The following is a 24,137-nucleotide window of genomic DNA, read 5'->3' as shown; positions in this document are numbered from 1 at the left end:
TTCATGCTGTAGAAGAACATTTAATAAAACAATTCCAGTGTACAGTAATTAAGAAGTCTGAATGCTATTTATAAATTCAAAAAAAAAACACCTTTGAAAACTAGGAGCATTGCTGCCTGGGAACAGATAACTTTGTACTTTTTTTAAAGGCTACATTCTAAATAATATCAAACTCCAGAGAGAGGCGATTGCCATGAATCATTCACACCCTGGTTTAATCTTGTTTTTCACAAAATTGTTTTGTTGTTGCTGCAATGAATTACCATGATTAACCCATAGTTCTCCTTTGTAAAAGGAAACTTTGCTAAAATGAGATGTTTTTCTTAGCCTACTATTTAACTTTAGTAATTCAACAAAATAAGCTGCTATAAATCCACAAAATTGACTGTAATCATTCAACAAAACAAGGTCTGGTCCCAAATAAATGTGAAGTATATGTGTATATATGTATATGTAATATATACGTGCACACACACATATACACAATCAGAAAAAAATTAGATTTATTTCTTAGCAAGTATGCATATTCAATGATTACAACCAGAAGCTATTAAAATTATACCTGCCTTTACTTATAATCTGCTAGAGGAAGCTAATTCTGAGTTTCCCCAAGTGTTACTGGAAGCATTATAGAAACAAATGCTGGCTTAAGCATAGATAACGATGAAACAATAAAAAATGCCCCAGAAGCAAAGACAGCATGTGCCATAAAATAAGATTTTCATCAGAACTAGTAACTTGTATAAATGGCTCAGTAGGTTTGGACCTGGCTCTTGAAGGTACATGTTGTTAAATTGTATCCAAAGTGTTCCACTGAACTGTTTCCCTGTTATATTCTAGGAGCGCCGTTTGCACATGTATGTTGTTTACTGTCAGAACAAACCCAAATCTGAGCATATTGTTTCTGAGTTTATCGACACTTACTTTGAGGTAAGGGACTATGTGCCTTGATTGCTGCTTTGTTCTTTCTTCCTGCCTTCAGCCTCTACCACATAACTTGCTTGTGTCTGACTCCTCTCCTGCCGGCATAAGGGACCCTTTCTCAGCCAACGCAGATGAACTCCAGGGTACCTGGCAACCTCTTTTGGTCCTGTCATCTAGAAGCTCCCATCTTGAGGAGAAGCATTTGTATGGAGCCATTGCCGCCCAACACATCTGCCTCTTCTTGCACACTATCACACATTCCTCTTAATGTGGGTAGGCAATGATTTGCAAAACCCATGGGAATAACTCCTGGCATCTGTTAGCCGTAATTGAGGTGAGAACTCCCGGTTGAGGGAGACTTTAAAAGCCATGTACCATCAGAGGTTGCCTGTATTAACTCTTTAAATTGGCATAAGGGGTAGATGAGCAGCTGTTGACTGGCCCCAGGCTTCAGAATTGTCTTTTCTCTCAGAAATACATGCCCTTGAGCTAAGGGGTGGGAAGGAAAAGTCTTTTGAAAGAATGATGAATTTTCTATCCCTGGGATCCTTCTGCTCAGAGATAAAGAATAAAAGACTGCAAATGTTCTTCTATGCTAAGCTCCATTCTGAATATGTAAGCCTATGAAGCCACTTTTAAATGTTATATATTGGTCGCATCTTGCTTTCCCAAGTCTCTAATACTCGTCTTTCACTTGCAGGTGTCCTTTTTAAAGCATGTCACATTTTGTGCGGTGTCTGTATAGCATGCGCAGTCAATCTCCCACACATTTTTTACAGACTTGGCTGTACATCGTTTTTTCTTTTCCAGGAACTAAAGCAGGAATTGGGGCATCGCCTGCAGCTCAATGATTTACTTATCAAGCCCGTACAGCGGATCATGAAATACCAACTGCTGCTCAAGGTGCTGAAGCAGAAAGTGGATTGTTGATCTCCAAAGCTAAGGGCAAAAAGCCTGATCTCCAAAGATCTCCAAAGCCGAAGGCAAATCCAGCAAGGAAGGAATCTATACACGTATTTCCTGCTGATCTTTAAAGAGCAAGCTTCCTTAGCCTGTTACTCTCCAGATGGCTGAAATTCGAATTGCCTTAACTCCCTGTTAATAACATGAATGCCCATCTGGATGGTACCAGGTTGGAGGTAGCCGCTGTAGAATCCAGAGGGGAGCAGTTGGTGAAAAGGAGCTCCTAACAACATCTGGATTTTCTCTAGGGCAGTAGGCCAGTGAAATTTCACAAAAGGAGTGGCTCTTCCATCTGGTGATGTTCTCTCACCCCCTACTGGACGTTATTTCTATCTAATCCCCCAGAGTGAAAACAATGATTCAGGCTGAGGGGTGATTCCACCCTGCAGCCTAAAGCTATTTGTTTCTTAATGTCAGCTTCAGAAATTCTACCTCTAGACAAGGGCCGCTCCAAGTTCCAATTAGCCTTTTTAAATATTTTTTTAATCTCATCTTTATTATTTTTTTAATAAGTCACTCAAGGCAGCGGGGCATACCTAGTATTCCTATTTTCCCCACAACCACCACCTTATAGGTCAGTTGGGCTGAGAGAGTGATTGGCCCAAAGTGACCCAACTAGCTTTCATGCTTTAAAGTTTCACTCCTTCTGTGAGGAAGATGGGTGGTTTAAACATGTAATTAATAAATAAACTCACAGTCTCCTGATCTGTTGATTGGCTCCTGTGGGCACTACTGAATCGGTGCTTGCCTTTTTCTTTTAGAGATCGATTCCTAATCATTGGGCCTTATGCCTTGCCTTTGCTTCTCCAAATGCTTGCATTATTTCCTTTGACACTAATGCAGATCCTTTCTGGGGGGGGGGGTTCCCCCCCCTTATGATACTTTTGTGGTTCCAATGATGCAATTGTATCAAAGCAATAGGGAACAGGTTGTTCACGCCTACATTTCTCTGTAGGGCATGGAAAGGGGAGCAAGGAAAAACTGTTCCTTTAGCTTCACAGAAATAAAATAGCAATGTTCCTATATTGCAGTGTAAAGGTCGTCAAATGAAAGGCAGGGAAGGGAAAGCCCAGATGCAGGAATACTAAGGAAAAGGGTCGGAAAGAAAAGAGAATCTGGACAGAAAGAGCAAATCATTAAAAGTATCCTCAGCCTTACCTTCACTGAGAGATGTAAAGATGGAATGGAGTGCACACTTACAGGGATGAGGATGCTTCAGTGATTATTAGATCAGTTGCAGGATTATTTTAAAAGGTAACAACCTGCAACTGCTGACCAGTAAACAGCACAATAGCCCAGCAGCAAAGGAGGGATGACCCATTGGAGGAGAGGCAGTGTGCCCGGCACTGGAGGCCAATCAGAAGTGAGGCTGCTCTTAGAACAAGATGAAACACTGGAGACCATCTTCTCTGAAGGACCTAAGATGGCTTGAGTTTGAAAACAGCAGCTTTGAATTGAAGATGGAAAACCTGAGAATAGGGTGCATTTGGAACGTGGCACAACAAAACCGCGCTCGACTAAAGCGCGCCCGATTAAACCGCGTCGCTGACGTCATCAGCAGGGCGACAACAGCGAGCGCGGAGAAAGAAGGGCGCTTTAAATAGCGCTTTGAAAGCAAGCCGATTCAAGTTAAGGTAAGGGTTAGGTTTAGGGTTAGGTTTAGGGTTGGGTTAGGTTGAGGGTTAGGGTTAGGTTTAGGGTTAGGTTAAGGGTTAGGATTAGGTTTAGGGTTAGGTTAAGGGTTAGGATTAGGTTTAACGTTAGGTTAAGGGTTAGGTTTAGGGTTAGGTTAAGGGTTAGGGTTAGGTTAAGGGTTAGGATTAGGTTTAGCGTTAGGTTTAGCGTTAGGGTTAGGTTTAGCGTTAGGTTTAGGATTAGGTTTAGGGGGGTTAGGTTTAGGTTTAGGGGTTAATTTTAGGTTTAGCGTTTACAGCGTGCTTTTTTCTCCGCGCTGTTGTCACGCTGTGATGACGTCAGCTACGCGGTTTCGTCGAGCGCCCTTTAGTCGAACGCGGTTTTGTGGTGGAACCCATTTGGAATGGAATGAGAGTGGAGGGAGGACATTCATCCATTCCTGCATTCAGAAAGCAATGAGTGGCCTGCACGAGTGATGGGCCAAACAGAAAGTATGCATCTGCCCAGTTCAGACATTAATGGCAACAAATTTTAATTTGTCACCCTGTCTACATTTTTGACATCAACTGTTCCTTGACCTTTTCTGCCACTTTTAATCCTCCTCCTCCTCCTCGATAGTTCTGGTTCTTGCACTTCTGGCTGTGTCACCCATTATTGATGCTGTTGTAGTGTATCTTTGATGTTGCCTCTCCATATCCTTCTGGGTCTACCTCGTATTCTTTGGCCTTCTCCTCTTTTTGTATATGCTTTATTTCCAAATCCCCAAATACTAAGGCCTTTAAAGGATAGCACTGCTGATTTTAGTTTCCTTTGGATGAATAGAGCCCTGGAGGTTTTTTGTTTTTCAAATGGTGTGTTAATTACAAAAATACAGGCAACCCAACTGAGAAGGCAGATAAGCAGATACCCATCTGAGCCAGATTCCCATAGAGGAATTATTACAACATTATTGCCCTCAGTCCTGCACTGTTGTTCCAACTAAAAACTGCTTTGGGACCATTTTTCGGTTAGATACTGCTGTCAACCCTGCACCTACCCCACTGAGTTATCTTAGAAGCATTAACATTGTTTTTTTCTATTTAGGAGAAAAGTCACTCACAGATTTCCCCAAGAGCTCAGTTAAACTGGAAGCCAGCCAGTGCTGGGTTCTGGATTCCGTTCTAACCGGTACGGTTGGAACGGCCTCGGAGTTACCCACATGCATGCATGCGGTGTGTGCGCACATGCATGCAGCGCGCGCATGCGGTCTGGCATCAAATGACGCTTCCGCAAGCCTCTGTGACGCTCCAGCTGCTCCGCGGAGCATCACACAGGCGCCATACGTGCCATGCACATGCACAGAAGCGCCAACGGCATAAAGCACCGGTAAGGAGCACAGGCAGGCGGGTGGGCCCTCCGGAGCACCGTACCGGAACGGTATCCAGTGCTCCGGGCAGGATCCAGTAGGCCCGTACTGGGGCATACCGCCTGCAACCCACCACTGAAGCCAGCACATAGTTTTGTTGAAGCAGGATTGCTTCTGTTGCCTTTGATACTGTAATAAACAAAGCTAGAAAGGGAAGAAAACTATGCAAATTAGAATGTAGATGTGATTGGATATAACAGTACACATGGATTTGTTATGAGAGTATTACTATAAAGACAATGATGTATTTGAGAAAACAAAGGCAGTATTTATAAATTTTCCTCTAATGGTTTTACTTCCCTGAGTCTTTTTAATCCTTTAGTATCTTCTAACTCTATTGATATCACTCAGGTTTTTGAGCTTTTTACGGCAAAGCTAACAGATTTTAGTGTTTCCCAGGTCCCTGGGAACATAATTTAGGGAGGGGGATGCTTTGAAAGAATGATATTTTCTCTTACGTTAGTCCAATAGTGGGTTTAATTATACACAAACTTGCAATTAAAAAAAAAAACTTTAGAATTTTAATTTTAAATTTCAAGATGAGTATGATTATGATTTGAAAAATCGGCACTCAGATGTAAAAAAAAAACAAAAAAAACCCTCAATACTATTGCTCCAAATGGCGTTACCTCTGCACAGTTCTTGAACGTACAGAAATGTTCATGCAGCTGATATAAAAGTTAGGAAATTGATTCACTTATAGATTCCTGCCTAATGGGAATGTTGGCCTTTATGCAAACAAAATACTCAGCGGTGAGATTTGTAATGGCTCTGATGCTGCCAGCTGTCTTTGGATGGGATATAATTTAGTTTTAACTCATGATTTGCCTCTTCTACAAGGAGGTTGGAGTTTATGTCATTCTTGCCAAGTTTGGTGGCCTTCAGATGGGTTGGACAGTAGCTTTCATCAGAGGTCATGTTGTGAGAGGATTATGGGTTCAGTAGCTCCTGAGTGCAAAACAGAGTTATACTCCCAACATATTTGAAGGGGACACCAAATAGGTATAAGCTGATGTAGGTAAGTCATAGAACAGGGGTGTCAAACTCAAGGCCTAGGACCAAATCTGGCCCGTGCTTATATCTGCCCTAGAAACAGCAAAGGACCAGCCTGCAGCGCCTCTGCCAGCAAAAGCAGAGCTCAGGAGGGCTGCATGCGGCCCTCTGAGCTCCGTTTTCACTGGCGGAGGGTTGCAGGAAGCTGGTGCAGCCGAAAACAGAGCTTGGGAGCCTGTTTTCACTGGCAGAGAGCTTGGGCTACCACAGGCGCCCCCAACATGAGTGATGCAAAGCTGGCCATGCCCGCCCCGGGCCTCACCCACCCAGGCCCCCCGAGGTCAAACACAACCCTGATGCAGCCCTCAATGAAATCGAGTTTGACACCCCGTCATAGAACAATGGTAACTTGGTAATGGTAACAATGGTAACTATAGAACAATGGTAACAGTAGATGGCACTGAGTTTATTCACTCATCATAAACTAGCTCATCTTGCTCTCTTTCTCTCCCTTAAATAATAAAACATTTATTCTTTCCCTTTCTTCTTTCTCTTGCTGTCTCCAGGATTTCCTGAAGTATTATAGCAAAGCTGGGAAGGACACAGAACAGCTGGAGGTAGGAGTTGAAACCAATGGGAGCTATAATAGAGCCGCTGTTCCTATGTAATGATCTTGATAGTATGCTATTGCTTTTGAACAAAGAATTACAGTCACATGGGTCAATTTGGGATATCACGTGGGTCGGTTAGAATACCACCCAGCATTTACATGTTTGACAGGGAAGATTGGCAGATGGGGAATCCATATCCTATGTCAGTTATTGCACATTTGATGCACAGTATCTTCAGATCTCAGGCCAGTAAAGCCTTCTATATGATTAGCAGATCTTATTTTGTGATTTCCCCCTCCCCCTCACTTTACTCTCGCCTTTGTAGTTTAAGATGTGGAATAAAAGGTTAACAGCTTTATTAAAACTCACTGATAATCCCTGAAATTGATATTTCCAGAGGCATCAGGCTTGGCGAATCCAGTGCATCTTTTCTAGCATCATTCTCTACATTTGAATTTCAGAAAGCTGTAGATGTTATGTGCTTTGTTCCCAAACGCTGCAATGACATGATGAATGTGGGACGTCTTCAAGGCTTTGAGGTAAATTTTGAGGATTGATTGGACATTCTTAGCTCTGATTTTTCTGATTAACTGGCTCAGTGTTGAAGCAATTCTCTTTTTCCACTCACCCCTCCAACCCTCTATCATCACTTCAGTCTTACAGTGATAGGAAGGTTGTATATATTCAAGGAGGGGTTTTAACTCCTTATTTCTGAAGGATCTCAACTTCTGTACAGATTTACTTGGGAATGCAAGCTTAAAATATAGGATATTACGGGGAAGGGAAGGGGAGTGGAGGGCAAGATTTAGAAGCATTTTGGTCAGAAGGAAGATTTAAGACAGATGTTTTGAAAAGACTGGTGGTGCAGTTGTTGAAACTAGCACTTTAACTAAAGCAGCATGCGTGAATGCTGTCCCAAGCTACATTTTAGAAAATTTTTGACAAGGAAAGCTACCATTTTGGTGGGGGAAAAAACTTTGACATAGAGCAGTACTATAAGGAAGTGCTAGACCATACTAACATTGAGCTCTCATAGTAGAGTAATTTGTTGTCATTTAGACAGTTGGATAAATTGCAGTTTACTTTTTTTTTTCTTTAGGGGAAGCTGACTTCACAAGGGAAGCTGCTGCAGCAGAACACTTTTTGGGTGATGGAGCAGGCAGGCGGGATCCTGGCCCGGGCTCGTGAGCGCCGCATTTTTCTCTTTGAGCAAATTCTCATCCTAAGTGAGACCCTGGAGCGGAGGCGTGGTCCATATGCTGCCCCAACATATGCCTTTAAGAGCAGCATCAAGGTATTCCAGAGTTAATAGTGGGGAATTAAACTTCTGGAATTTACTCATAAAAGACTTTACAATGGAAATGTGCCATATCTAAAGTTGGGTGTCCCATCTTTCTGCCTTGTGCGTTTGTATACCATACTACCACATAGTAAATTTGATATTATCTTGTATGTAGGCAGTTATCTGGACTTATGGCTGCAATTTGAGAATATGTGTGCAACAATAAATAGAACTTATGGAGTAAACAGTGCAGCAAATCTAATGGAAAAAAATTAATATTTGTTTGATTTCCATGCCTTACGCCATAGCTGTCAAACTTGCGGTCCCTGGGCTGGATACGTCACATGCTGGCCATGCCTATGCCTGGTTTAGTGAAGGGGGGGGGGGAAAGTCGCATTCTGTCATGTGACAAAGCTGTGACGAGAGTTTGACTCCCCTGCCTTACGCCAATCAATGAATGTAATTTCTGTTTGCATCAGGTTACAATCTTATAACCGGAAAGTCATACAATTTCTGTATGGGCAGCCAAAAAATAAAAAGATGCTGAGGTTGTAATACAGTACTTTAAACCCTTGCAATATATCACTGTATGGCACGTGTTTTAGGTTTTATGAATTGGAATAAGCTACTGTAAGTCTAAATCAGTGGTAGTCAACCTGGTCCCTACCGCCCACTAGTGGGCGTTCCAGCTTTCATGGTGGGCGGTAGGGGTTTGCTGTAACTCTGCTTTATAAATTTTATAAAGTAAAGTTACTTCCCTACTTTATAAATCACTGTGGAACCAGTGGGCGGTTAGAAAATTTTGCTACTAACAGAGATACAAAAGTGGGCGGTAGGTATAAAAAGGTTGACTACCCCTGGTCTAAATTTATTATCAGAAAATAAGTAAAGGCTTGAATTTGCTTGATTGCTGATTTTATTCATGTAATTTTCTATTTTATTCATATAATTTTCTTGCTTTTTAGCATTGTTGCCTGGGAAATGATAACTTCATTATTATCTTTATTTATTTAATTAAGTGCATAATCTGCCTCAGTTGCAGTCACAACTCTAGGTTGATCCACTTGATCAATTTCTCTTCCAGGTAAGCTCTTTGGGCCTGGAGCCTTGTGTGGACAATGATCCCTGCAAATTTGCACTGATCTCTCGTGGCACAGAACGGGGCACCATCCGTTATGTACTGCAGGCAGCAACACCGGAAATTGCCCAGGCCTGGGTGACTGATATCAACCTCATCTTGGAGACACAACGTGACTTCCTTAACGGTAAGAGTGAAAACACAGCTACTTACCAATTTGGCCATTCAAATGTTCCTATCAGAAATTGCCTTGGGATGTAATTCATAGTTAAGAAGAAAATTTTCAAATTCAAATTTGAATTAGAGCCTTTTACAGAATATCATGTAGTTTGGATTAAAGGCCCGGAGACTAAAACATGTGAAGAATGGTTGAACAATTTGGGTTTGTCTAGTCTAGAGAAAAGAAGGATTGAGCGGGACATGATAGCAGTATTCCAGTATTTGAGAAGCTGCCACAAAGAGGAGTGGGTCAATTTATTTTCCAAAGCACCAGAGGGCAGGACAAGAAACAATGGATGGAAATTAATCAAGGAGAGAAGCAACCTGGAATTAAGGAGAAACTTCCTAACAGTGAGGACAATTAACCAGTGGAACAGCTGCCTTCAGAAGCTGTGGGTGCTTCTTCCCTGGAGTTTTATTTTAAGAAGAGACTGGACAGTCACCTGTCTGAAATGGTATAAGGTCTCCTGCTTGAGCAGGGGGTTGGACTAGAAGACCTCCAAGGTCCCTTACAGCTCTATTTGGATTGATTGGTCTTGTATTTTACCTAGGCTCATATTTTTGATCCAGGTACTGTTTCATCAGTGAAGGAACTGTTTAATTCTCCCCTTCTTAATTATTTTGCTTTTTGTTACTCTTGAGTCTTGACCTTCAATCTCTGTCTCTCCCTCTCTCTCACATACACAAATATCTGTCTGTCTATCATCTATATCTATCTATCATCTATATCTATCTATCTATCTATCTATCTATCTATCTATCTATCTATCTATCTATCTATCTATCTATCTATCTATCTATCTTAGCTGAATACCCGTGCGCTATGAAACTATGTGATCGAGCTTGATAAATTGACACTTACAGCTTGAAAATTAATGAGTAGTTACCATCGACCTCTCCACTCCCCTTCTCTCCCTCAGCCTTGCCCCACAGAAGCCTCCCGTATCCTATCCCCTTCTCTGTCTCAGCCTTGCCTCACAGAAGCCTCCCATATCCTATCCCCTTCTCTCCCTCAGCCTTGCCTCGCAGAAGCCTCCCATATCCTATCCCCTTCTCTGTCTTGGCCTTGCCCCACAGAAACCTCCCCTATCCTACCCCCTTCTCTCCCTCAGCCTTGCCCCACAGAAACCTCCCCTATCCTATCCCCTTCTCTCCCTCAGCCTTGCCCCACAGAAGCCTCCCCTATCCTATCCTCTTCTCTCCCTCAGCCTTGCCTCACAGAAGCCTCCCCTATCCTACCTCCTTCTCTCCCTCAGCCTTGTCTCACAGAAGCCTCCCCTATCCTATCCCCTTCTCTCCCTCAGCCTTGCCTCACAGAAGCCTCCCCTATCCTATCCCCTTCTCTCCCTCAGCCTTGCCTCACAGAAGCCTCCCCTATCCTATCCCCTTCTCTCCCTCAGCCTTGTCTCACAGAAGCCTCCCATATCCTATCCCCTTCTCTCCCTCAGCCTTGTCTCACAGAAGCCTCCCCTATCCTATCCCCTTCTCTCCCTCAGCCTTGTCTCACAGAAGCCTCCCATATCCTATCCCCTTCTCTCCCTCAGCCTTGTCTCACAGAAGCCTCCCCTATCCTATCCCCTTCTCTCCCTCAGCCTTGGCTCACAGAAGCCTCCCCTATCCTATCCCCTTCTCTGTCTAGGCCTTGCCCCACAGAAACATCTCCTATCCCCTTCTCTCCCTCAGGCTCCTCTCCAAACTCCCAGCCAGCAGGCTGGATGAGTCACACACTGGCCACGGCCACAGCCAAGTTTTCAGATTGGGAGGTGGAGTAGAACATTTTAACTCCTCAGAGCGTGTTAATAAATAATATACGAAATACTAATGGTCTGATGGTCATTTCGAAAAATCCTTTGTTATCGAGCACCTAGAAGCCACGAGGAATATACGTGCCAAATTTCAAGTTTGTAGGCTTTACGGTTCTGGAGATTTTGTGATCCCTGTAGGCAGAAATTGGGCTTATTTCTCAGGGAGTCCTTCTAATAGGTAAGGAACCAGGGCAACAGTTCCATGTCAGCTTGCTTGCTGCCTGCATGCTGATTTTTTTACTCCTAGGAAGGTTTGTGTTATTCAAAGATGTGATTCCCACTTGTCAATTCGTCTATAATTTCCATTCTAATAAGATCAGGTCTTAATGAAAGTGAACACAGATGCAACAAACATGTCTCAGAAGGGGGTGCTTTGATTTGTGCAGATCAAACACAACACAAAACACATTTGAAGGAAGGGAGCTCCAGAATCCCGAGTGGAGGCCGTTCTACTCGTTACACAGAAAGTGAAGGCAAAACCTGCAAGTTTGCTTATGTTGCTTTTTCAATATTTCCAATTTTTTTTCACTGGAAATATTTACTTTAATTTTAAAATTTAGAAGTTGCCTGAGTCCACAAGACACTAGGCAACTAACAACTTTTAACAGTAAGAACAATGATAAAGAAGTAAAAATCATAGACATACTAACAATTCATAACCAGTGACAAATCCTACAAAGGCTTGATTCTATGTCTATTTCAAGGCCTGTGGAAAGAGCCTGTTCTTCTTCCCTCAAAAATGTATATTTTTATAAATTGTTTATAAATCTTTCTGGTCATGTGATATAAACATTTTCAGTTGTTTATAAAAAAATGGCCTTCTGAATAAATGAGAGGCAGACAGCACTTCCCTAAATATTACACTGACTAAAAGCTTTAAGAAAAAGTGAGATGGGAATCAAGAAAATCTGGGGGAAAAAATAATTTTAAAGGATAGCACAGAAAATTAGAAACAACAGAGAAAATAGGCCCATAGAAAAAAGACTGATTTTTCCAGTTGCAACGTATGGCTGTGAAAGTTGGACTATAAGAAAGGCTGAGCGCCAAAGAATTGAGGCCTTTGAACTGTAGTGCTGGAGAAGACTCCTGCAAGTCCCTTGGACTGCAAGGCGATCAAACCGGTCAGTCCTAGAGGAGATCACGCCTGACTGCTCTTTAGAAGGCCAGATCCTGAAGATGAAACTCAACTACTTTGGCCACCTAATGAGAAGGAAGGACTCACTGGAGAAGAGCCTCATGCTGGGAAAGATTGAGGGCAAAAGAAGAAAGGGATGACAGAGAATGAGGTGGCTGGATGGAGTCACCAAAGCAGCAGGTGTGAGCTTAAATGGACTCCACAGGATGGTAAGTACAGGAAGGCTTGGAGGAACATTGTCCATGGAGTTGTGATTCATCGGACATGACTTCGCAACTAACAACAACAAGAAAAAAGAACATTGATAGCAATAGCACTTAGACTTATATACCACTTCACAGTGATTTACAGCCCTCTCTAAGCAGTTTACAGAGTCAACCTATTGCCCCCAACAATCTGGGCCCTCGTTTAACTGACCTCAGAAGAAGGATGGAGGGCTGAATCAACCTTGAGCCGGTGAGAATTGAACTTTGACTGTGGACAGAGTTAGCCTTCAATACTACATTCTAGCTACTGCACCACCATGGCTGATTTTTGATTTAACAAAAATTAATTCCAGATCCTGGATGATGAACAAAGCTAGTTTATTTTATTTTTTAATGTGAGGACAAATGGATCTTATGTTATAAAACCAGCATGAAAGATATGAGATTGTTATTGACTAAATGAGTAGTGAAATAAATGAAATATTTATAAATATTTTCAGGGAACAGAATAGGTTGAGGGGAAAAAAAGATTAAAGAGAATAAAAGAAAAACATTCAAATGCCGTTGAGATATAAAGGCTCACCATTATGAAAAAGAAATATTGCCGGTGAAATTTCAACGGAAAGATACCATTAGGTTTTATCACGTATCCATACATCTTTCTGTTGGTTTTTAATGGAACCTAAGGAACAAAAACCATGATATTCATACTATGTTTGATTTGAGGAGAGCTGGCAGAGACATAGAACAACTTTTCTGAAGAATAAGCTGCTTTGAATGTCTTTAAACCAACTATATACAAGAGGTTTAAATACACAGTAGTTGCAGAAGAGTTACATGGAGGACAGGTTATAACTATGGTTTAAAAAAAGGAACATCTGAAGACTATTATTTTAGATAACCCATACTGGCCAAAAAAAGAGGGGGGGGATAGTAAAGTTTAAGAAGTATGCCAATATGGACTTTTAATTATTAAATGTTATGAGATTGACAAATAAGAGAATCCCAATTTGAGGAAATGATAAACCATAGCTGCCTGTCTGTTTTATGTACCAAATCAGTGGATAAAAAAAAAAATCTGTATTGAATTTGACAGACAAATTAGGAAGCCAAAAACCCTTTTGTATCACCAATGACAAGTCCCTCAGTGAATGGAGATGAAAAGGAGTGTTGCTTGAAAGAACTACAATACTGTACAGCATCAATTTGTACCATTTATTATAGATATCATGGGTCCCAGTACAAATCCTTACCTGGATTAGGATTAGGTTGACTAGCTATATCCTTGATCATTGTATCCTTGATTCAGAAGATCGGCTGAAGCTGAGGAAAAAGTAGGTTGTCTAGAGGAATCAATTTTTTAAAGAAACAGAAACTGGGTGGGACTGTTATAAAGAGTAGCTGTCAACTGGATACTTGAGGAAAAAGAAATACTTGTGGTTTTGGTTGCTGCAGAACATGCAGAACCTAATTCAAAAGCAGAGGTATTAATAAAAGCTTTAGCTGATGCAGGAGAAGAAAAACATTATGCTCAACAATTTCTGCTGTTAAGAAAATAGAACACTATGCTGAAAAGACAAACCAGCCAGCTGTAGTTGTAGTTGAAAAAAATCAAAGCCATGTCTACAGAAAGTGGTAAAATGGTTTGAAAAAGGAAGAATTTGGAGAATCAAAAAAAAAAAAAAAAGCATTGCATTTGCTCCAAAGGAAATTGTTTCTCTGGGAGATGTTAACCAATGACATGAAATAAAAACTGAAATTGCTGCTAAGGTAGAAAAGAGAAGAAAGGATGACAGGATTCGAAGGAGACATAGGAGAACGCAATGCTGCTAACTTGGTTTTGAGAATAACTCTGGTTTGTAGATTGTCTGTTGTAGCTCATTCAACAAGGTATTGAAAGTGGTAGAACTCCAGCAGTCCTATTTGGACAAACAGCTGACGGAGCTAAAGACACTTTCCATCTTGTCAGAGAAGAGGGAACTGGAGGAGAAAAAAGGGGATGAGGAAACCAAAATAAATCTGGGTAGATTTTTTAGAATTCTGTCATTTTGCATTGGGGGCAATGCAGAGATGGGTTGCTCCCGGTTCGGCTCTGTTTGACCGACCTGTAGTGGCGGGAGGCTCTGCCCACCTGCCTAGACGCTTCTGTGCATGCAATGAAGCGTTGCGCGCGAAAGAGAGAGCGCATGCATGAGTGAACCAGTACTAAAACCAATAAAAACGCACCACTGGGGCAATGACATTTTAAATTATACTGGATTTATCCCTAAAATTCCCTCGTAAACCCAATCTCACCTAATGTGCCAGCAACAAGAAAACTATTTTTAAAGTCTCTTAGAAATCTATCTTACTTAAAGATTTTACTTCATTTTATTTATCAAATTTCTATATCACCTATCTTTCTTAAGTGATTCTGAGCAGTTTACAAAATGATCATTCAAAAATGATGTTAAGATCAGGGTCTCCATCCTCTCCAGTAGTCACCTGAGTACATTAGTCATAGGAGGAATCAGTAGATGATGTTAGTCCACAGGTAAGCCTAATATGTGATGGCTAATTCAGACAGGTAAATCATCATGTAGTCCTTCTACTCAGTGAAGTTACCTCTTGGTTCAGAAAGGGTTTCTTGTTGTTCTCGGTGAATGCCATACAACTTCTCTTTTGGAAAGTACATTATTTTATGTTACCAGGTTGACCCCATTGATCAGCAAAGTCTGTTCCTATTGTGTTTTTCCCCTCCCAGCACTGCAGTCGCCCATAGAGTACCAGCGCCGAGAAAGCAAAACCCACAGTCTAGGACGAACGGGGGCTCTGCACCATTCACTGACAGGTGGCTCTACCCGGCCCTCCTCCTCGACCTCCATGGACCAGAACAAGGGATCCAGCCTCCAGGCCCACAATGCCTCTCTGCCTTCCCTTTATCTTCCTGGTCCTACCCCACCTGAGCCCCTCCCCTCTATTGAGGTAAGGCAAGAAGATCATCAGTCAGGCTCTCACCTCAGATAGTATAGCAATTTGGTGTGTGTGTGTGTGGCTGACACAGATTTTCTACTTTGGAGAGAAAAGCTTAACATCCAATGCAGTCATTTCATTTAATTAAACAGTAGCTCTTAGCCTACTTAGAATTTGAATGCCTGAAATAACCATTATATAAAAACAGCAATTCATAATTAAGATAATTCTATCCTGTCTGTTGGTTGAAATATGTTGTGAACCAGTTGCCATAAAGACAAAATAGTTTCTTGCTCCATTCCTAATCAATGCGGTTTTGTAAAATTTCCATTATTGATGGGGGGAGGGAAGATAGGAGAGGAGGTTACTGGCCATCTTTTAATAGAGCAGCTCAACAAATAGTGAAGAACTGGGCCCATTTACTTAATATATTGCTCTTTCCTAAATAAACTGTCCTAGAAATAATTATGCTGAAAGATACTATGTAAATATTAAAAAATAAATGCTAATACATTTGACTACCATATATCATTTTATTTTGAACAACTCAGTACAATCAAAGGACTCTTGAGTCCATGCCAAGACAACTGTATGTACAGCATATATATTATTATATATTAATATAATATATTATATTATTATGAATCATATCTGCTCTATCCAAATGCTGAAAGTTGGAGAGGATGGAATCACGGTCAAATGAAATGGAAATCAGGTTGAGGAAGACCTAGAATAGGACTTTTTAACTCTGTTCCAGCTCATCTAGGAGATGATTTCTTTCTTTTGTTAAGAAGAGGTTATTCAGATGAACAGAATTGGTTTCCATGGTCTCCCAAGATGGGCAGTTAAGAAATAGGAAAAATTGTTGAGTGAATGAATGAGTGACTGACTGACTGACTGACTGAGTTAAATCCATGCTCCAAGCAACCCAATTTTTTTGCTTGGCCCATCCTTGAGGCAGAGATATCAGAAGAACTAGAACAGGACAGGTGGGAAGGGAATATATTGTCTGCTATTGCTCCTAAACAATTATTATTTAGTATCACTCACAGAACATACAAGGGAAAAATCTTTGCACACACACGCAGTTATATACAGCAAAGTTATGATTTACCCACCAGACTGTTAGGCAAGAGGGACTGAGAAAAGATAATTTTAGTGGAGATTAATTAATGTAGAAAAACCAGATACATTTATTATGAGGCCATTAAGACAATGATTATTATGTGTTTTCTGATCATTGATCATTTGGCTGCTGTTAGAGGAATGTGTTTTTCAACATTATTTGATTCTTTTATTTATTACATTTGTATGCATATTAAATCATGTACATGTGTCATAAATAGGCATAAATAGAAGGGAAAGATTTGGGAGCTTATTTTTGTTAATCTGGGAGATCAGTTGATTCATTTGCTATATTAGATTAATGGAATCCACTCTTCTCATTTTGAGAGAGATCAAAATATGTGCTAAATTAATGATGACTTCAGTGAAGGTATGAATGCTACAATACGCCTTCAGCGTAGAAAACCATCATATCGTTTTAAGGATAATTTCTTACATCCAATGCAAAATGGTCCACTCATCTCCATAATTCTCAGCTTCTGGTCTGCTTTTCTGTACTACGTTTCTCTTCAAATTTTCTCTCTTCATCCCACTTTTCACTTATAGCCATCTCACAGCCAAAGCTCTCCAGGGCCTGAATCCTCTCACATACCTTCTGAGCAACCTGATATGCAGCTCGCCAGTGCCCCTCAGCTAGAAACCCAGCAATTGGTGAGTTCTTGGTGAGTTCAGAATAATCACAACAGGTTAAGTTTCTACTTTTGCTGCAGCTTAAGTTTCTACTTGCATGCACGCACGCACACATACAGTACGAACTCACTGGTCCTTGGCCTTTGGCATGTAACCAGGGTTCTGTCTTGGGAGAGGGTAATTGTAAAGAACCTTTCCCTTCCCCTTTTGAGAGCTTGGTAAGCACAATCACTGCAGACAGCAAAGATACACAATTGAATCAAATCTTAAATGCATTTCTCCCTTCAATATATTTCTCAGTTTCAGCATGTTGTTGATCACTACAATTTTCTCAACTAATATAAGCAGAGGGGTTATATAAATTAGTAATCAGATAACTACCAAAACTGTTTAAGTCTAGGAAGAGTTCCCAATGTGGAAAAGATAAAGGAAGGAGTAGCAGGCAAACAGGAGCAAAAAAAAAAATTAGCTATAAAATAGAAAAACCGTGGCATGTTATGTGCAATCACTCACACGTGTGTGTGCACACATACACACCTTTTGCTCACTTTGCCCAATTTACATACAATGTTCTGCCTCGGGCGTTGTAGGCCTGCTCTGGGCATGCAGTTACTCCACGCTTAGGAATCTTTCAGATCTAATTTATTATCAGGCATTCTTTTTTTTTTTTTAGTTTTTATTTTACACACATAAACACATCAACAAAAAGAAACACATGACTTAAGACAACATAGGAACAAGAAGTTCCATCATATATCATACAGCAGTTCTGTATCGGTTTCTTTGCAGTTAGTGTTTTCCCTTTCTATACCTTTCTATCTTACATTCATGGTCTCTTTATTTGTTATCCATTTTTATGTACAATTCTATATTTATTTATACTTAGCTATTTATAACCAAATATTGTTTATCTATAATGTGATATATATTCTTACTATCATTTATTCTCTTACATACAATTCTAGGTATACATTCACATGGTTATTCTTTTTCTTTGCCAATTTTATACTATTGTTATTCCATTAAAAAGATTATAGGGTACAGTTTGGATTGTATTGTTTACCATCCCAAGCGTCTGTTATGACACCACCTTATTTTCTCTTTCTTTTATTTTCTCTCTCCCTTCCTTCTCTACTTCCTTCCTTCCTCCTCTCCTTCCTCTTCTTTCTTCTCTTACCTCTCCCCTACTCTTCCCCTCTCTCTTCCCCTTCCTACCCTCTCTCTTTCTCTTTTTCTCCCTCCCTCCCTCCTCTCCTTCTCTTTCTCTCCCTTCCACCCACCTTTCCTTATCTTTTTCTTCTTCCCTTACCTCTCCTCCACTCTTCCTCTTCCTTTCCTACTATCTCTCCTCTTTCTCTCCCTTCCATCCTCCTCTCCTTTCCCTTCCTCCTTCCCTCCTTTCTCTCCTTCCTTCCTCCTCTCCTCTCCTTCCTTCTTCCCTCCCTTTCTTTTTCTATTGTTATAGGTGTCTCTTTCAAATCTCAATTTATTTTTTCTTGGGGATGGTATTTCCACAAACCCATATAATTTCATATCATTTCCTTTTTTCTCTTTCGTTCTATAGTCTATATGCCAGCTATCGTCCTGAATTGATTTCACCATTCTTAACCTTCTTATTTTATTAAACATCTGGGCTTTTTTTTTTTTTTTTGGGTGCATTCAGTTCATTCAAATTTATCGTGATAATTGTTGTTTCTTGATCCATCTTTAACTGGGGTTGGTTTTTTTACTTCTGGTTTGTATCTGACTTTTCCCTCTCGCGCATTCCTTCTCTGCTCTCTCTCTTTCTTGCCTCTGTTCTTCTCTCCTGTTTCTTTCGTTATGTTCTAATGTTTCTTCTCTTGACCTCCACTTTCCAATTCCTCCTTGCTTCCTTGTTCTATTTTCTTCTTGCGGTATTCTTCATAGATTTTCTGTGCATCTTCTATATTCTCCATCTTATATCTTTTTCCTTGTCAAGATACTAGAACCCCTTCAAGTACAAACCATCTATACATTATTCTGTTTTTATTTAATTGGTTTGTTAAGAATTGGTACTGCCTACATTGTTCCCGAATTCTTCGTGGAATCTGTTTGAGCGTGATCAACTCTTTTCCCTGTAGTGTAATTGTCTCTTCTCTGATTTTTTTGTACACTTCATCTCTCGTTAATTTTTTTGCAAATCTTACATACATTTCTCTCGGGAGTCCATGTCTTCTGGCATAATTAGTATGCACCCTATAAGCTTCATCAATGTCTCCTCTCAATTCTTGTTCTTTATTTTTAAGAGATTCAGTTAGAATTTTAATCACTTTTCCTTTTACGTCTTCCTCCTTCTCTTCCGGTATGTTTTGGAATCTTAAGTAAAATGCAGCTCTTTCATTTTCAAGTCGGATTATTGATAATTCTAATTCTTTATTAAGTTGTTTATATTCCAATTCCATTTTTCCCATCTTCTGATCTGATTGTTCTATTTTTTCTTCCATACACTGATTGTTAAGGCCTTCTGTATCTTTTCAATTTTATCATCAGGCATTCTTATTAGCAAAATTTACAGTTCAATGTTAAGATACTTCTGACTTTCCATAATCTGTCCCATCATGTGGTGTAAAAAGATGATGATTTCAATCCCATGCTGAGCGGAGATATAAAACACTACTATTCAAACTGACCAGCTACAAACTTTGTATGTGGGCAAAATGCCCCAGTGGCCAATCATAAACAGAGATGTGATCACGTGTCATGGAACTACTTTTCCCATAAGGCAGTTATGCCTACATTTCCCATGAGGTTGTTTCTTAAAGGAGACAGTTCTTAATTCCTACACTAGCTATATACTGCTGGGGCAGCATATACAGAGACATCCCCTTTATCTTCTATTTTATAACCTAAAATATTGGTCTTGAGACAGTTGGTTTTTATCAATCTTGTAATGGAACACAGGTTTCAAGTTTCAAGTTTATTAGAATTTGTATGCCGCCCACTCCCATAGGGACTTTGTCATAAGTGTGAAAAAAAGCATGTCACTTTTTTTCAGTAGCGTTCTAACTTTGAACAGTCACTAATAAAACGTTTGTTAGTCGAGGATTACCTGTATTCTTCCATTTACAAAACAAAACAGATTTATCTAGCTGTTCTTGAGCAGTTCTTGATCATGGAAGCTCATGTCATCACTCAGTACTTTTATCCATCAATTATACTTTGACCCTCTGATCTTTATATAGTCCATCCTAGGATGTTGTTGCACTTTCATGCATGCAAATGGTCTGTACATATTAAATTAGCCTGACTCGCCATAATAGAGTTCATTAAGCTCATTATCTTATGATTACCAGAAAAGGCTGTTTGTTGTTCACAAAAAGTTGTATTCTGATGAAACATAGGTGCTCTCTGGTTTGTGGTTATGCCAGGAGAATGCAGATAAACCGAGAGTCTTGCACTTTCTGCAGAACTGAAATAGCATTCACCATTTCTGATTATCTGATTGAGGAAATGACTATTCTTATGGAATCATTTTTCTATGAATAATGATTAACCTACAGGGATTAAAAGATTAGATGATATGTAAAAACAATAGACAGTACCTGGGCCATTTCTTTTCTCTGCTAGTCTGCCCCCTCCCCGGCTCTCTCTAAACACCAATAATGTTTCAAGACAACTGAATATGTAGGAATTGCTTCTCTGTGAACCACCAGGAGACTGGTTTGCTAACCCTATTTTTAAAATATCAAAGCAACCATAATTTTCCTGATCAAAATGACACTAAAGCCTACCTCAGTGGGCAAGACATTGAAGTATTAAGCGGTATATACTGTATTTTTTGGAGTATAAGACGCACCAGAGTATAAGATGCACCAAGATTTTGAAGAGGCAAATGGGAAAAAAAAAATTTGCACTCTGCAGACCTGTCAAAAACAGTCTCTTTTTCGCAAAAAACAGGCCTGTTTTTTGTCAAAAAAAGGGCATGCATAGCCTTTAGGAGGCTTCTAGAGTGCTCCTGGGGGCTGGGGGGGCAAAAACAAGTAAAAAATGGCCCATTTTTCACTCATTTTTGCCCTCCTCAGCCCCCAGGAGCACTCTGGAAGCCTCCTAAAGGCTATGCATGGCCATTTTTGCAAAGGGGGAGGGGTTTTGGGAGGCCAAAAATGCTGTATTCAGTGTATAAGATGCACCCAGATTTTCACCCTCTTTTTGAGGGAAAAAATACTGTGTCTTATATTCCGAAAAATACAGTAAGTCTGTGCTATTGCTATTAATCTATCTCATCTGGTAGGAATGTTAGTTCTTAGGAATCTGTCCATTCATGGGTCTCCCACCAGGTACAGCTCAGCTGCACACTTCTATCAACATAATTTGGTTCATTTGCCTGATTCCATTTCTCTTTTTTATGAAGTCAGATTATGATAAATAACATTTTTCATTAATGTATCACATGCCATAATATAATGACTAAGGACTTTGACACTCTGTCCCCCTTTCTTCCGACTTTTTCTTCTCAACTGCCCATGCATGGGGAATACAAACAAATGGATTTTTTGTACACAGGTGCACTTTGTACAACATACATATGTATTAATTAGCAGGTAGAGAAGCTACTTCTATAAAATATATCCTTAACTTCTGGGCATTAAAACCACACTAGGTTTTCCATGCAGTTTCTTTCCTCTCATTTACTTGTAATTTTCTTCAGTTGGGGTGGTGGTGGATGTAAAAATATGGCAGGGCATTTTATGTCATAGATTTTCTACAAGTTATTGTATATATAAAAAATTCCTAGACACAGCTGTCTCATTTCATATACAGTCATCCCTTCTGGACAAAAGAACCAGAATCTGATGACACCTATTTTGACTAACAAATGTTATTAAAAAGTGTAAGCTTTTGTGAGCTGTAGCTCATTTCATCAAATCCATAGAGTGACCAGACTGATGTAGGATTAAATTGCAGTGAATTGGATGAGGGAGAAAAGGAAGTAGAACAGTGATGGCTTAACCTTTTTGTTGGAACGTACCAAAGCACTCATGCACACATAATGCAATGCGCATGTGACACCCCCCCACGTGCCCCACCCCATGCATGTGTGCATGACCCCTGTGAATGTGCATGTGCCCTTCCCCAACCCTTGTGCCTGTGCGCACATCTCCCTCATGCACCCTGCCACCTGCGCATGCACGGCACAGACCCGAAAACCAGCTGGCCGGGGGGAGGCGTGAGCTGTCCTGGGGTGACGACATCATGGGAGTAGAAGATGGGTTGGTTATGCAGATGCAGGTAACATAAGGAACAGCTTGCAAGTAGCTTATCGCTTAGGCATCTGATACCCATCATTTATCTCTATTATATATATGTAAAGTGAAATGGATACACTACCTATTATTATTATTATTTAAATATATTTTGTGCATTTCTTTGTCAGGGAAGTGATACCCAGTTTCTTTATTTCACTTTTTGTTGAGGAACTGGAGCTTGCATGCATTGCTGCTGTCTAGTCATTATTATTCATACAATAATACTATGAGTGGTGTTAAAATACTTTTACTAAGGAACTACATACTGTAGCTGAGAGTGGAGTTCTCTTCCCTCAGTTTGATATTCTTGACCACTATATCATCTTTCAAGTTTGCAGAGGATTTGTTGTGTTTAAGAGATTCAAGAGACTTCAGTTTTACTTGCAGTGATGCCTACCATTATCCCCTTGTCTTTTGGACAATCAGTGTAGTAAATATTGAAGATGCTGCTGTTGATACATTTCATGCTCTGGGAAAGCTGCTGATAGAAAAGAGTAGGTCATTGCAAGTAGGATCACTATTGTCCATGTTATAATTAGCTGAAGAAAAGTAAATCGTGAACCAATTAAACATATATATAGGTGAAATATTCTTAGATAACATATTTGCCTATAGCTGTAAAAGTAATTTAATTCTCATTTTAAAATAATAGTATCAAATCACATTTTGCGAGAATGGAAACAAATGGTGATATTTCATGTTCTAGAAATATGTTTTGGGGAGACAAAATATTGGATGGTCCTGAATCTGGACCGTATATAATTTATACTGCTTCATAGTGCTTTACGGTCCTCTCTGGACAAATTACAATAACAGCCTATTACCCCCAAAAATCTGGGTCCTCATTTTACCGACCTCAGAAGAGTGGAAAGTCTGTGTCAACCTTGAGCCAGTCAGGATTGAGCTGCTGGCTGTAATGAAATTGTGCACAATGTATGCAGATTAGAGTTCAGCTTTCTTTAAGGAGAAATTTGGATTGCTTTGCTTTACAAATTATTTTTTTTCTAAATATACTGAACTACTATAAATGACCCTAGCAAATAGCAGTTATATCAGCCTTGGTCATATTTCTGTAGTTGACCATCTCTTTGTCCCTCCCATTAGATCCTGATTGAAGATGATGCCAGGCCGCTGCTCCCCGATCCCGAGGTCCCAGAAATTAATGTCCCTCAAGGCAGTGCCCAACTTGCCAAACTTGACGAGAATGAGCTGTGACCCTTGGATTGCAGGATGGTGGTCTCTGTCAGGCAGGCACTTCAGCTGGGGATATCTTAACACCCACCTCCCTCTCTCTGGCTTCTCTGGAGGAAAGAGAAACGTGGCAACACTGGGGTGGAAGGTTTTGCTGTCCTCTGATCCTGCTCAAAATGCCCAGACTTCACCCCCCTTCCTTATATGGGTGCAGGACCCCATATTGGGATCAGAGCATAATGCTGAAGGCCCTTCCCTAGACCCCAGTATATGCATGCTGTGGGGCTCTAGGGGCTTTACGTGGGGGGCTCTTGGATGCGGGGTTTCGATTATGTGAAATGAGAATATTTTGTTCGTTGTAATAAAAGATTTTAATTAAAACAAACAAGGAAGTAAATTGCATCACACAAAATCTGCACAGACATCAGGAAAAGCTGATTTCCCCAGCTGATTTCCATAACATTTCTTCATGAGTAGCTTGTGGGGTATATGTCAAATTCTCTATTTTCTCCAATTCTTCATAACTGAACACTAAAGTGTTAGGCAGGGAGTCTTGAATTCTCATTGTACTAAGGTAATATTTTCTTCCCTTCCCACTTTCAAATTATACTTTAAACTATTCATGCATCTATTTAGCTCAATACAAGCTCTTTCGTCATTTAGATTACAGAATCCATCATCCTGGTCATTAGAGAAAACTATCACTGCATAGGAAA

The 24,137-nt window shown here is 40.3% G+C and overlaps 1 protein-coding gene across 4 annotated transcripts in view; it reads left to right on the top strand.

Moving 5' to 3' along the window:
• The window catches only part of ARHGEF25 (Rho guanine nucleotide exchange factor 25), an 81,562-nt gene extending 57,759 nt beyond the window's left edge, over window positions 1-23,803 (top strand). For 2 of the 4 annotated variants that reach the window (XM_087710582.1, XM_087710585.1), the window contains 9 exons: window positions 841-930; window positions 1,735-1,827; window positions 6,487-6,537; window positions 6,993-7,070; window positions 7,631-7,825; window positions 8,898-9,078; window positions 15,000-15,220; window positions 16,880-16,984; window positions 23,335-23,803. In XM_087710582.1, coding sequence (XP_087566708.1) covers window positions 841-930; window positions 1,735-1,827; window positions 6,487-6,537; window positions 6,993-7,070; window positions 7,631-7,825; window positions 8,898-9,078; window positions 15,000-15,220; window positions 16,880-16,984; window positions 23,335-23,445 — 1,125 coding nt within the window. In that variant the 3' untranslated portion in view covers window positions 23,446-23,803. Of the gene's footprint in view, window positions 1-840; window positions 931-1,734; window positions 1,828-6,486; window positions 6,538-6,992; window positions 7,071-7,630; window positions 7,826-8,897; window positions 9,079-14,999; window positions 15,221-16,879; window positions 16,996-23,334 lie in introns of all 4 variants that reach the window. The other 2 variants (XM_087710583.1, XM_087710584.1) reach the window with 2 other exon arrangements.
• Window positions 23,804-24,137: the final 334 nt, after the last annotated feature.

This window comes from Thamnophis sirtalis, unplaced genomic scaffold (assembly GCF_051295495.1).
Source record: "Thamnophis sirtalis isolate CommonGarterSnake01/CBP01778 unplaced genomic scaffold, rThaSir2_p1.2 scaffold_3, whole genome shotgun sequence".
Taxonomy (NCBI): Eukaryota; Metazoa; Chordata; class Lepidosauria; order Squamata; family Natricidae; genus Thamnophis; species Thamnophis sirtalis.
This window is presented reverse-complemented; position numbering and strand designations above follow the sequence as displayed.